At 67.9% G+C, this 12,145-nt stretch overlaps 1 protein-coding gene across 1 annotated transcript; it reads left to right on the forward strand.

The window, feature by feature from the left end:
* The first annotated feature begins 9,215 nt into the window (after positions 1–9,215).
* CCR6 (C-C motif chemokine receptor 6) lies at positions 9,216–10,520 on the forward strand. Its single transcript, XM_045577087.1, has 2 exons — positions 9,216–9,325; positions 9,407–10,520. Exons 1-2 carry the CDS (start codon positions 9,317–9,319, stop codon positions 10,508–10,510), a joined length of 1,113 nt encoding a protein of 370 aa, XP_045433043.1. The 5' UTR covers positions 9,216–9,316; the 3' UTR covers positions 10,511–10,520.
* Positions 10,521–12,145: the final 1,625 nt, after the last annotated feature.

A 12,145-nucleotide genomic window follows, 5' to 3' on the forward strand; every position in this document is an offset into this window, starting at 1 on the left:
CGGGCGGGCTGGCCGCTGGGGAGAAGCCGCAGGGAAGTGGCTCACGGGGTCTGTGTGAGGCCGGCAACCAGGGGCGCAGGTCCCGGCGCCGGGCACAGCAGTGGGCGCCCGCCTGACGGAGCGAGGGCCGGGGCCTGGCGTGCAGCGAGCAGGCGGGCGGACAGGGCCCGTGGACAGACGGCGGGACAGCGGCGCGGACGAGGGGAGGGGGGGGAGGACGGGGGCGGCCGGGAGCCGCTCAGCGAAGGTGTGAATCCCGCGGAAACGGCTCTCTCGCGGCTGCGGCTCACGGAGGACATGGTGACACCGCGCCTGGCAGGGACAGCGCTGGAAGGCGGGTCCCTCTGCGTCCGTCCCCGGCGCCGCCGGAGCCCCCGGCTGTTCGGGCCGCACTCACCCCTCGCCCTCGCCCACCGAGCCCGTGTCCGTGCCGGAGCCCGAGGACACACGGGAGGAGGGCACACGGGAGGAGGGCACACGGGAGGAGGGCACACGGGAGGAGGGCACACGGGAGGACACACGAGGAGGAGGGCACACGGGGAGGAGGGCACACGGGAGGAGGACACACGGGGAGGAGGACACACGGGAGGAGGACACACGGGGAGGACACACGGGGAGGACACACAGGGAGGAGGACACACGGGGAGGAGGACATGGCCGAAGCCCGTGTGTCCCCAGTTCCTTGGGGGGTGGGGGCTCGGGCACCGCGACGCGCTGACCCTGTTCTGGGGGCGCTCCCGGAAGCAGGTGTGGCTCCCAGTGCCGAGGGGGGCGGGAGGAGGTCAGCAGGGGTCAGTCTCGGGTAGCCGGGCGGACGGAGGCCCTGCCCTTCGAGGCTGGGGAGGGAAGCCCTGTGTGCAGCCGGACGCAGTGAGCTCCAGGGACAGGGACGCCCAGTGGCCAGTCTGCGCCCTGGTGGCCTGTGGGCTCCGGTGACGGCAGGCGCCGGCAGGCTGGGCGAGGGGGCCTGGCTTCCCACCAGCCACGACTGCGTTTCCGAAAGCTCTGAAGTGAAGGGCCTGGGCACTGTCCCTCCAATGAGCTCCGCCCAGCGCTGCCCTGAGTGAACGGGCGCCTGCCAGGGCTCAGAGCCCAGAGAGCTCACGGCCCAGCCAGAGCGCCCCCCACCATCCCCTGCTCTGTACCCCCCCGTCCCCTGCTCTGTACCCCCCGGCCCCTGCTCTGTACCCCCCCCCGTCCCCTGCTCTGTACCCCCCCCATCCCCTGCTCTGTACCCCCCCCGTCCCCTGCTCTGTACCCCCGTCCCCTGCTCTGTACCCCCCCGTCCCCTGCTCTGTACCCCCCGTCCCCTGCTCTGTACCCCCCCTCCCCTGCTCTGTACCCCCGTCCCCTGCTCTGTACCCCCCGGCCCCTGCTCTGTACCCCCCCGTCCCCTGCTCTGTACCCCCCCGTCCCCTGCTCTGTACCCCCCGGCCCCTGCTCTGTACCCCCCGTCCCCTGCTCTGTACCCCCCGTCCCCTGCTCTGTACCCCCCGTCCCCTGGTCTGTACCCCCGTCCCCTGCTCTGTACCCCCCGTCCCCTGCTCTGTACCCCCCCCCGTCCCCTGCTCTGTACCCCCACCATTCCCTGCTCTGTACACCCCGTCCCCTGCTCTGTACCCCCCCGTCCCCTGCTCTGTACCCCCCGTCCCCTGCTCTGTACCCCCCGGCCCCTGCTCTGTACCCCCCGTCCCTGCTCTGTACCCCCGTCCCCTGCTCTGTACCACCCCGTCCCCTGCTCTGTACCCCCCCGTCCCCTGCTCTGTACCCCCCCGTCCCCTGCTCTGTACCACCCCGTCCCCTGCTCTGTACCCCCCCCGTCCCCTGCTCTGTACCCCCACCATTCCCTGCTCTGTACACCCCGTCCCCTGCTCTGTACCCCCCCGTCCCCTGCTCTGTACCCCCCGTCCCCTGCTCTGTACCCCCCGGCCCCTGCTCTGTACCCCCCCGTCCCCTGCTCTGTACCCCCCATCCCTGCTCTGTACCCCCGCCCCTGCTCTGTACCCCCCGTCCCCTGCTCTGTACCCCCCCCGTCCCCTGCTCTGTACCCCCCGTCCCCTGCTCTGTACCCCCCCGTCCCCTGGTCTGTACCCCCGTCCCCTGCTCTGTACCCCCCCCGTCCCCTGCTCTGTACCCCCCGTCCCCTGCTCTGTACCCCCCGTCCCCTGCTCTGTACCCCCCGGCCCCTGCTCTGTACCCCCCGTCCCTGCTCTGTACCCCCCCGTCCCCTGCTCTGTACCCCCCATCCCTGCTCTGTACCCCCGTCCCCTGCTCTGTACCACCCCGTCCCCTGCTCTGTACCCCCCCCGTCCCCTGCTCTGTACCCCCCCGTCCCCTGCTCTGTACCCCCCCCGTCCCCTGCTCTGTACCCCCCATCCCTGCTCTGTACCCCCGTCCCCTGCTCTGTACCCCCCGCCCCCTGCTCTGTACCCCCCCCGCCCCTGCTCTGTACCCCCCCCCCGTCCCCTGCTCTGTACCCCCCCCCGCCCCCTGCTCTGTACCCCCCCGTCCCCTGCTCTGTTCCCCCCCCCGTCCCCTGCTCTGTACCCCCCCCCGGCCCCAGCTCTGTACCCCCCATCCCTGCTCTGTACCCCCGTCCCTGCTCTGTACCCCCCGCCCCCTGCTCTGTACCCCCCCCCCGCCCCCTGCTCTGTACCCCCCCCCGTCCCCTGCTCTGTACCCCCCCCGCCCCCTGCTCTGTACCCCCCCCGTCCCCTGCTCTGTCCCCCCCCCCCGGCCCCTGCTCTGTACCCCCCATCCCCTGCTCTGTACCCCCCCCGTCCCCTGCTCTGTACCCCCCCCGTCCCCTGCTCTGTACCCCCCGTCCCCTGCTCTGTACCCCCCGCCCCCTGCTCTGTACCCCCCCCCGCCCCCTGGTCTGTACCCCCCGCCCCCTGCTCTGTACCCCCCCGTCCCCTGCTCTGTCCCCCCCCCCGTCCCCTGCTCTGTACCCCCCCGTCCCCTGCTCTGTACCCCCCGTCCCTGCTCTGTACCCCCCGTCCCTGCTCTGTACCCCCCCGTCCCCTGCTCTGTACCCCCCCGTCCCCTGCTCTGTACCCCCCTCCCTGCTCTGTACCCCCCGCCCCCTGCTCTGTACCCCCCCCCGTCCCCTGCTCTGTACCCCCCCCCGTCCCCTGCTCTGTACCCCCCCCCCGCCCCCTGCTCTGTACCCACCCCCCAGGGCCGTGAACGCGGCGGGTTATCTGGCAGATCGGCAGAGGCCCAGCACCGGGGCGTGTGGCTTCCACGTGGCTTTCCGGCAGATGACAGATAGTCGGTGCCTACAAATCACAGCTCGTGTGTGAGCCCGAGCGCAGCAAACACGCCCGTGTCCGCGTCCTGTGTGTGTGTGTGTGTGTGTGTGTGTGTGAGAGAGCCGGGCTCTGGGGCTCCCCCTGCCCAAGGGGCCTTCAGCCTCCGGGCCGGGCAGAACCGGAGGACGTGCCCCCCCCCCGCCTCCCCCCGCCCCGGTGCCGGCCGCCGAGGCTCCTCGCCCGCAGGGAGCGCCCGCTGGCTCTTCCCTGAGCAGCTCCGCCGGCAGGTCACCCGGCCTCTGTGCCGAGCACCCCCTGCCCCCATTTCCTGTTCCGCCGCTAAGGCGAGCTGTTTCTGTTCTGGAAAGCGGGAAGGAAGCTGCGGGCCTCGGGGGCCTGGAAGGGTGTTTCCGCCTGCGAGCGGGTGACCCCGGCTGCCCCCAAGGTTCCTAGAGGCTCCGCGGGGCCAGAGGCTCGGGGTGGGACAGAGCACCCCCCGCCCGGCTGCTCCTCCTCCGCAAGTTTCACGATGACCTTTCCGTCCGTCCCAGCCTGCCCGGGCGGGAGCCTGGCAGCGGGACAGCTCTCCCAGGGGCCAGCTCGCCGCCGGGCAGACCCGGGGCCTCCGGGGCCGCAGCCGCGGGCCTGCCAGGAGGAGCCCGCCGAGCTGAGCGCGGGGCCTGCAGCTGCTCTGGCGGCCGGAGGCGGCGGGCGGCGTGTGAACACGGTCCCGGGCGGCGTGTGAACACGGTCCCGGGCGGCGTGTGAACACGGTCCCGGGCGGCCGGGCCTGAGCCCTGAACGCTGGGCCGGCCGGCGTCTCGGTGTCGGTCCTCGGCCGTGACGCTCGGCGTTCCAGGCTGTGTGAACGCCACTCTGGCCCCGTCTCCGTGGAAGTCAGGGTGCTGGACTGAGCTGGGTGCCGGGTCCCCGAGGCTGCCCCGCCCTCCGTGGTCGTGGCGGGGGTGGGGCGGGCAGTCCTGGGTCCGCACCTGCCATCCAACGCCGTCCGCGTTGGGGGCCTGTGTGCGGGTGTTTATCGCGACGTGACTGCGTCCAGCGTTCCAGGTGGGGACACTGACCGAGGCCATGCTGGGAGCCGTGTGCTCAGAGCCCGAGGCCAGGGCTGTCCTCCCGAGCGGCCAGGAGGGCGCTGTGTGGGGAGGGGTGGGGCCCCACCGGGGGCACCCAGCACTGTGCTCCCTCCCCTTCCCGGGCGCCCCAGGGGCCCTGCTGACGGGGCAGGGAAGGTGGCCCCAGTCGCGGCCCCGGCCCCGGGGGAGCAGTCACGTGATGCCTCGGCCGGGGCTGGCGGTGGTTAGCCTCTGTGTTTGGGCAGAGGCGTAGCTTCTGAGTAGGAAGTGGCTGTGCCTTGGCCGTGTCAGTCTCCCCGCGTCTCCCTCCGTGACCGGCTCCCTCTGGTCCTGAGTCCCCACGGCAACGAGGCCGGACACCCAGGGACCGGTGGCGGCGCAGCTGCAGGTAAGCACCGTGGCGAGGGGGCTTCTCCTCTCCTCCCCGGCCTGGGCCTCGCTGCCCGGGTCCGAGGGACCTGAGACCCCTAACAGCTTCCCCCCGGCTCCCGGCTCCCGGCTCCCGGGCCCGGCTCTCGGGGCCCGGCTCCCGGCTCCTGGCTCCTGGGGCCCGAGTGCCGGCAGCCACCCGGGCCGCACTGGGCAAACACCTGCCTTCAGACGTGCCCTCGGGTCCTAGCAGCGCCGCCAGGCACAGGCCCTCGCGGGGGACAGCAGGGCCGGGCCGGGCTGCTTCCGGGAGCCGTGCTCTTCGTCCGTCCGGCGCCGCCGGCGGCTACGCCGGGACTGGGGCGCGTGGGGCGGGTTCGAGGGGAAGCCGTGCCACAAGCTGGCGGGGCGCGCTTCGGCTCAGCCGTCGGCAGCGGCTCTGCTCGCCCGGTGCCGCAGCCGGGGCGGTCAGGGCCCGTGAGCGGCCGGCGCCCCACGCCTGGGGCCGACACGGGCAGGAGGGCTCCTGCTGCGAGGGAAGGGCGCCGAGTCAGCGCGACGTGGGGGCCAGCGGTGTCTCTGCGAACAGAAAGGCGAGCAGCCCGGACGCAGCTCAGGAGCCGGGGGCAGAGGAACGAGGGCACGGCTCACGCTCATCGCCGGAAAGCACCTCCGCCCGTGGCCGCGCTCAGAAGCAGAAGGAAGAGCGATGCAGCCGCGGCGGCCGATCTGAAACCACCGCGGCCGCCGCTCCCTGAGCCGGCCGGCCGGGCTCAGCCTCAGAGCCGGGTTTTACCTATTTATTTAGAAATATATTTTATTGATTTTTTACAGAGAGGAGGGGAGAGGGATGGAGAGCTAGAAACGTCAATGAGAGAGAAACATCGATCAGCTGCCTCCTGCACACCCCCCACTGGGGATGTGCCTGCAACCAAGGTACATGCCCTTGACCAGAATCGAACCCTGAACCCTTCAGGCCACAGGCCGACGCTCTACCCACTGGGCCACCCCGGTTCCGGCTCAGAGCGGGGCTTTAACTGTGCTCCACGTAAGGTCTCGGGGTGCCTCACAGGCCCTTTGGCATGAAGTGAGGGGGGAGGTAGGAGCCCACAGGCTCTCAGGGGCTCGTGTCCCGGCTACAAGGCGGACACACTGTCCACATGGATGTGGAGCCGTGATTCCCAATGTCCAGAATGTACTCAGAACCCATGCATGCATACATGCACACACACGCACACGCACACGGCACATGCACATCACATATGAACACATCACTTGCACACACATGCGTGCATTGGTTATGTACAACACACACAGCACATAACTCACACTCTGTCCCAGTCTTGTTCCTTGTCCTGTAGGCTTCACTGTTTATGAGAACAAGCTCAGATTTTAAGTCTCAGCTTTGATTTAATGTTAACAAACTTAACCTCGTGGTTGAACTTGTGTAAGTTAATTCTAACCGCTGTCCTTGCTGGTGGTCTCCCACTGCTGTCAGGGACCAAGCTTTTCCCGGGTTAGTTTTCTGGGATGAGTCTGCCTGGCCAGGGCCCCCGAGTGGAGGGTCCCCCGGCCACACCGCCTCTCAGCCTCCTCTGCCCGACCCCGACCCCACCAGCCCCGCCGGGACCCACCACCAGCTCCCGTGGGCGCTGCCGGCTGGTCCCTCCGGGGCGCCTGCCCTGCCACGGCCCTGCTCGCCTGCTGGTGGCCAAGGCGCCCAGAGCCCACGGGGGAAGCTGTGGTGTCCGAGGGCCCCGGGCCTCTGCGGGGCGTGGGCGTGGGGCGCGGGGCCGGCGCCGCCTGCTCCGTGGGAGCTGCGTGTGGACCGCCGGCCCCTCCCGGCCCGCGGCCCGGCCCTCGGGGCGCGCTCTCCCGCGCTGAGTGAACTCGCACTCGCTGTGGGTCACTGAGACGCCGTGTTGGCTCGAGTCCTAACACAAGCAGACGAGGAAGCCACGTTGTTTTATCTCGAAATGTGAGTGAGCAGTGTCGGTGGCGCGTCTAACGGTGACTCTGAGCTGCACCATGTGTTGTCCACGTAGCCCCCTCCACCGGGGCGGCCTCGGCAGCGGTGAACCGAGGCAGCGGCGGCCGCCGCCACCTGCCTGGCCCGCGGGGCAGCCCGTGTCTTCTCCGGGGAGGGGGCGGCCGCGCCGCGAGGCGCCCGGGCCCTGGGTGCCGGTGCTGCTGATCCGGCCGCGGCCCCGCGACCAGACACGGGGCGTGAGCAGGTGCGTCTGAGCCGCTGGAGCGGCCGTGAGGACAGCAGGGGCCAGCGGGGCCCGTGCCCGGCCTGGCCCTGCCGGGCTCCTGGCAGCGCCGTCCGCCTGCGTGTCCGGCAGCACGGGGGCGGGGGGCGCCCTCAGGCACAGCTCTGCCGGCACCGGCCTCGGCTCTGCTTAACGTACAGGAGGAGGGTGTCCCAGCGTTTCCCAAACTCACCTGCTCCGGGCACCCTCCCCCTCCGCCACAGTCTTCACGGCAGAAATGGGTTTCTCCAGAGCTGAACCGGAGTCACGTGAGCAGGCGTGTGCCGGCCTCTGACATGTCTGGTGGCTGTGTCACCGCCCCCGCTTCCCTGGGAGAGCCCACGTGGCGTCTGTGGGACACGGTGGCCTGGCGCTGAATCACCGCCGGCAGCCGGGTGCCGGGCAGGCAGCACCGATGCTCAGCCACCTGCGCGGACTCGGCCTTGTCTGCAGTGCATGCCCTTGGACCCCGCGTCCCGAACACCACCCCCAAGCAACACGGAGCTCACACGCCAGGGCCCCGCGATGAATCCCGAAATTCCGACCACAGGAGTCAGAGGGGATTGAAGCAGAGCCTCTCAGGCAGACAATCCAGCGGAGCCTTCACCTCCCACCCCAGCCGGCACCTCCCCCCGCCCTCCTGCCTCAGAGCCCTGATGGGGGCGGCCACAGCTGCCAGCTGGTGCCAGCTCCGGGCAATGGGCGGGAGGTGCGAGGCCCCATCGGGCGTGCGAGGGGCAGAGTGGGAGCACCTCACAGGCACGCACTCAGGAACCCGTGAGCGGGCTTCGGGTCAGGCTGCTCCCTCCTCACACGCGGGGCACACGCAGGGTGCACGCGGCCTGCAGGCGAGGACCGGCTGGCTGGAGGGACCGTGTCCCAGCCAGCACGGCCGCCTGCCTCTGCGTGTCCCCTCCTCCTGACCTCTCCGGCCACGCGGCCAGGGGTCGGCAAGAGGATGGGGTGAGTGGTGGCAGGGTTTGAGGGTTGGGGGTTTGGGGGGTGGTGGGGGGCTGGGGGGGCAGTTGATCATCCTTAGTGCTGCCATGGAGGTGGCAGAGGTCCCGCCACCTCCGCCACCTCCCCTGTGAGCCCGGCCTCCGGCTGAGCTGAGCGGCACTCCCCTGTGGGAGCGCACTGACCACCAGGGGGAGCTCCTGTGTCGAGCATTTGGTGTCAATGTACATCAAGTGAGTGGCCTTAGCATATCATTAGCATATTGCCCTTTGATTGGTTGAACAGCCAACTGGATGACCAGACACTTAGCATATTAGGCTTTTAGTATTGCTCAACCACTCGCTATGACGTGCACTGATCTCCAGGGGAAAGACGTTCCAACCAGTAGGTTAGCTTGCTGCTGTGGTCCAGCTGATCGGGACAGAGAGAGCCAGGCCAGATCACCCTGGAGCCCTCCGCAGTCCCTCTCCGGCTGGCCAACCTCCCACATCCCTCCCCAGCCCCGATCGTGCCCCGTGGGGTCCCTCAGCCTGGCCTGCGCCCTCTTACAATCCGGGACCCCTCGGGGATGTCGGAGAGCCGGTTCGGCCCGATCCTGCAGGCCAGGCCGAGGGCCCCCCTGGTGCATGAATTTGTGCCCCGGGCCTCTAGTTAAGGACGTACACTTTCCTGCTGCCTTTCCCGGCCAGGGGTCTTGTCAGTGTGTCCTGAGGATTGCCAGAGTTTAAAGAAAACCCGTGGACGGCTCACGGGCGGCGCCCTGAGCTGTGCCGTTGGCGCCCTGCCGGCGAGCGCCCGAGCGGCAGCCGTCAGCCCGGCTGCCCGGGCCCGCACGTGGCCGGCACTGGCTGCCGCTCCGGCGGGCTCGGTGTGAGGAGCTCTGTGCGGGTCAGAGTCTGCGGTGCTGCTGTCACCCTGTGCAGCCCGAGGATCGGAATGCACCCACGCGTGCGCGTTGTCACCCACAACCACCTTCCAGGCGTGTGGGAGAGCCGGCCAGCGTGGCTCCGTGGTGGGCCAGGAGGTCAGGGCTCCCTTCCCAGTGAGGAGGGTGCAAGCGGCAGCCGATCCGTGATTCTCTGTCTCTGATGTTTCTAGCTCTTTCTTCCTCTCCCATCCTCTCTCTACAGAGGTAAATAAAAAATCCATTAAAAAGATAAAAAGCAGTGTGGCAGAGACCCTGTGGCCCCCAGGAGGGTGCTGCCCCCTGCTGGAAGTGGTGTGCTGGGTGGCGCCCCTATTCCTCGGAGAGAGGACGATGCCCCCCACTGTCCGGCCCCCCAGAATCCGTGTCCTAACGCCTGTGGCTCTCGCTTCCTTTCCTGCCCAGGGTCCCTCCTCTGCTGACACCCTGTGGGCGGGCCCCCGGCTGCCCGGCGCCGGTGGCACCATGAGCGAGGTGAGTGCCCGGGGTGTGGGCTGGGGTCACGGCGGCTCCTCAGACACGGCCCGGCCGCTGACGCTCCCTCCGCCTGCCCAGGCGCTCCTGACCTTCACGGACCCCTACCCCGACGAGGACGAGTACAACGGCACGGAGGACTACGCCGCGGACCCCACCCTGCTGTGCGTCCTGCAGGACGTGCGGGACTTCTCCCGGCTCTTCGTGCCCGTCACCTACTCCCTCATCTGCGTCTGCGGGCTCCTGGGCAACGTGCTGGTGGTGCTGACCTTCGCCTGCTACAAGAAGGCCAAGTCCATGACGGACGTGTACCTGCTCAACATGGCGCTGGCCGACATCCTGTTCGTGCTGACCCTGCCCTTCTGGGCGGCCACGCACGCCGCCGGCCGCTGGGCCTTCAGTGGCGCCCTGTGCAAGCTGGTGCGCGGCGTGTACGCCGTCAACTTCCACTGCGGCATGCTGCTGCTGGCCTGCATCAGCCTGGACCGCTACGTGGCCATCGTGCAGGCCACGCGCTCCTTCCGCCTGCGGGCCCGGCTGCGGGCGCACCGCCGCGCCATCTGCCTGGCCGTGTGGGCGCTGTCCGCGCTGCTGTCCGCCTGGGCCTTCGTCTTCGCCCAGAAGTACCCGCTGCAGGGCCGGGAGGTGTGCGAGCCGCGCTACCTGGCGGTGGCCGAGCCGCTGCGCTGGAAGCTGCTGCCGCTGGGCCTGCAGCTGCTCTGGGGCTTCTTCGTGCCGCTGCTGGTCATGGCCGGCTGCTACCTGCTCATCGTGCGGGCGCTACTGCGCGCCCAGAACTCCCGGCGGCACCGGGCCGTGCGCGTGATCGTGGCCGTGGTGCTGGTGTTCCTGGCCTGCCAGGTGCCCCACAACGCCGTGCTGCTGGCCACGGCCGCCAACCTGGGCCGGCTGGGCCGGTCCTGCCGGGCCGAGCGGGCGCTGCGCTTCCTGGAGGCGGGCACCGAGGTGCTGGCCTTCCTGCACTGCTGCCTCAACCCCGTGCTCTACGCCTTCGTGGGCCACCGGTTCCGCAGCCACTTCCTGCGGGCCGCCAAGGACCTGCTGTGCCTGGGGCAGCGGCGCGCGCCCAGCCTGGCCTGCGGCCGGCTGCCCTCCGAGGCCTTCCCCTCCCGGCAGACCAGCGAGACCGCCGCCGAGGACAACCCGTCCTCCTTCACCATGTGAGCCGGCGCCGGCCGCTCACGTCCGAGGACGCCTCCCCCGGACCAGATGTGGACACAGGGCGTGGACACGGGGCGTGGACACGGGGCGTGGACACGGGGCGTGGACATGGGGGGTACGGGGTGGGGGAAGGGGGGACACTCATGCAGATTTTCTCCTCCAGAAACTGGTTCTGCCACCTCTGAGGCTGGCGCCTGCATCCAGGGAGGGCTGGCACATGGGAGCGTTTGGGGAATGTTCAGGAACCATCCCTGGACCGACCGCGTTTCTCCCGGTGAGAGAAAACAATACTAAAAAACACGCATACACACGAAACAACCAAAAAACACAGAAAGAACAGGACACCACTGAGGGGTACACAGGGCCCTGTCCCCTAGTCCGCCGTTTCTCCCGGTGAGAGAAAACAATACTAAAAAATACCACACACACACAAAAAAACAAAAAACAGAAAAAACAAGGTCACCGCTGAGGGATACACAGGGCCCTGTTCCCGGGGGATGGGGTGGGGTGGTGGGGAGGCTCCTGGCTCCCAGAGGCGGGTCCGTTAGGAATCAGGTTTCCTCCGTCTCTCAGCTTCTAGAAAGTTCCAGGAACTCGTGTCCGAGGGCCGTGTACACGTAGGAGCACAGGAGGGAAAGCTCAGCCCGTTCGAAGGCAGGCGAGCTGGGGGTGCTGACACGCAGTCCCGGAGGCCGGCTCGTGTGGTGTGGACGGACCGGCTCTGCAGCTTCCTCTCGCGCTCACCGGCGACTCCGTGTCTCAACTGAGCTTCACGGTGACCTCTGAGGGCCTGACGTCTGCATTTTATTTTTTTATTTTATCTTTTTTATTTTTTTATTTTTATTGATTTTTTACAGAGAGGAGGGGAGAGGGATAGAGAGCTAGAAACGTCGATGAGAGAGGAACATCGGCCAGTTGCCTCTTGCACTCCCCCTACCGGGGATGTGCCCGCAACCAATGTACATGCCCTTGGCCGGAATCGAACCTGGGACCTTTCAGTCCGCAGACCGACGCTCTACCACTGAGCCAAACCGGCTTCGGCTATTTTATTTTATTTTTTTAAAAAATATTTCTTTATTGATTTCAGAGAGGAAGGGAGAAGGAGAGAGAAAGAGAGAAACATCCGTGATGAGAGAGAATCACAGATCGGCTGCCTCCTGCACGCCCCCTACTGGGGATCGAGCCCACAACCCAGGCATGTGCCCTTGGCTGGGATTGAACCTGGGACCCTTCAGTCCACACGTGGATGCTCTAGCCAATGAGCCAAGCTGGCCAGGACTGCATTTTATTTAAAAAACAAACAAATAAACAAACAAAAAAACAACCCAAAACATTTTAAAGCCACTAGTTTTTAAAAATTTCTTTTTAATTGATTTTAGAAAAGAAGGGAGAGAGAGAGAGAAACATCAACGATGAGAGAGAATCATGGATCGGCTGCCTCCTGCACGCCCCCTGCTGGGGATCGAGCCCTGACCCGGAATCAAACCATCACTTCCTGGTTTATGGGTCGACACTCACCCCTGAGCCCTGCGCCGGCCAGCGTGTTCGGTTTAAAACACGGCATTGGCTTCGCAAAAGGAAGCTGGTTTTCAGGGGAGCAGAGGCGGTCCTGTGGTCTCAAGGTTCCATCGGCGGGAC

This window comes from Pipistrellus kuhlii, unplaced genomic scaffold (assembly GCF_014108245.1).
Source record: "Pipistrellus kuhlii isolate mPipKuh1 unplaced genomic scaffold, mPipKuh1.p scaffold_m20_p_82, whole genome shotgun sequence".
Lineage (NCBI taxonomy): Eukaryota > Metazoa > Chordata > Mammalia > Chiroptera > Vespertilionidae > Pipistrellus > Pipistrellus kuhlii.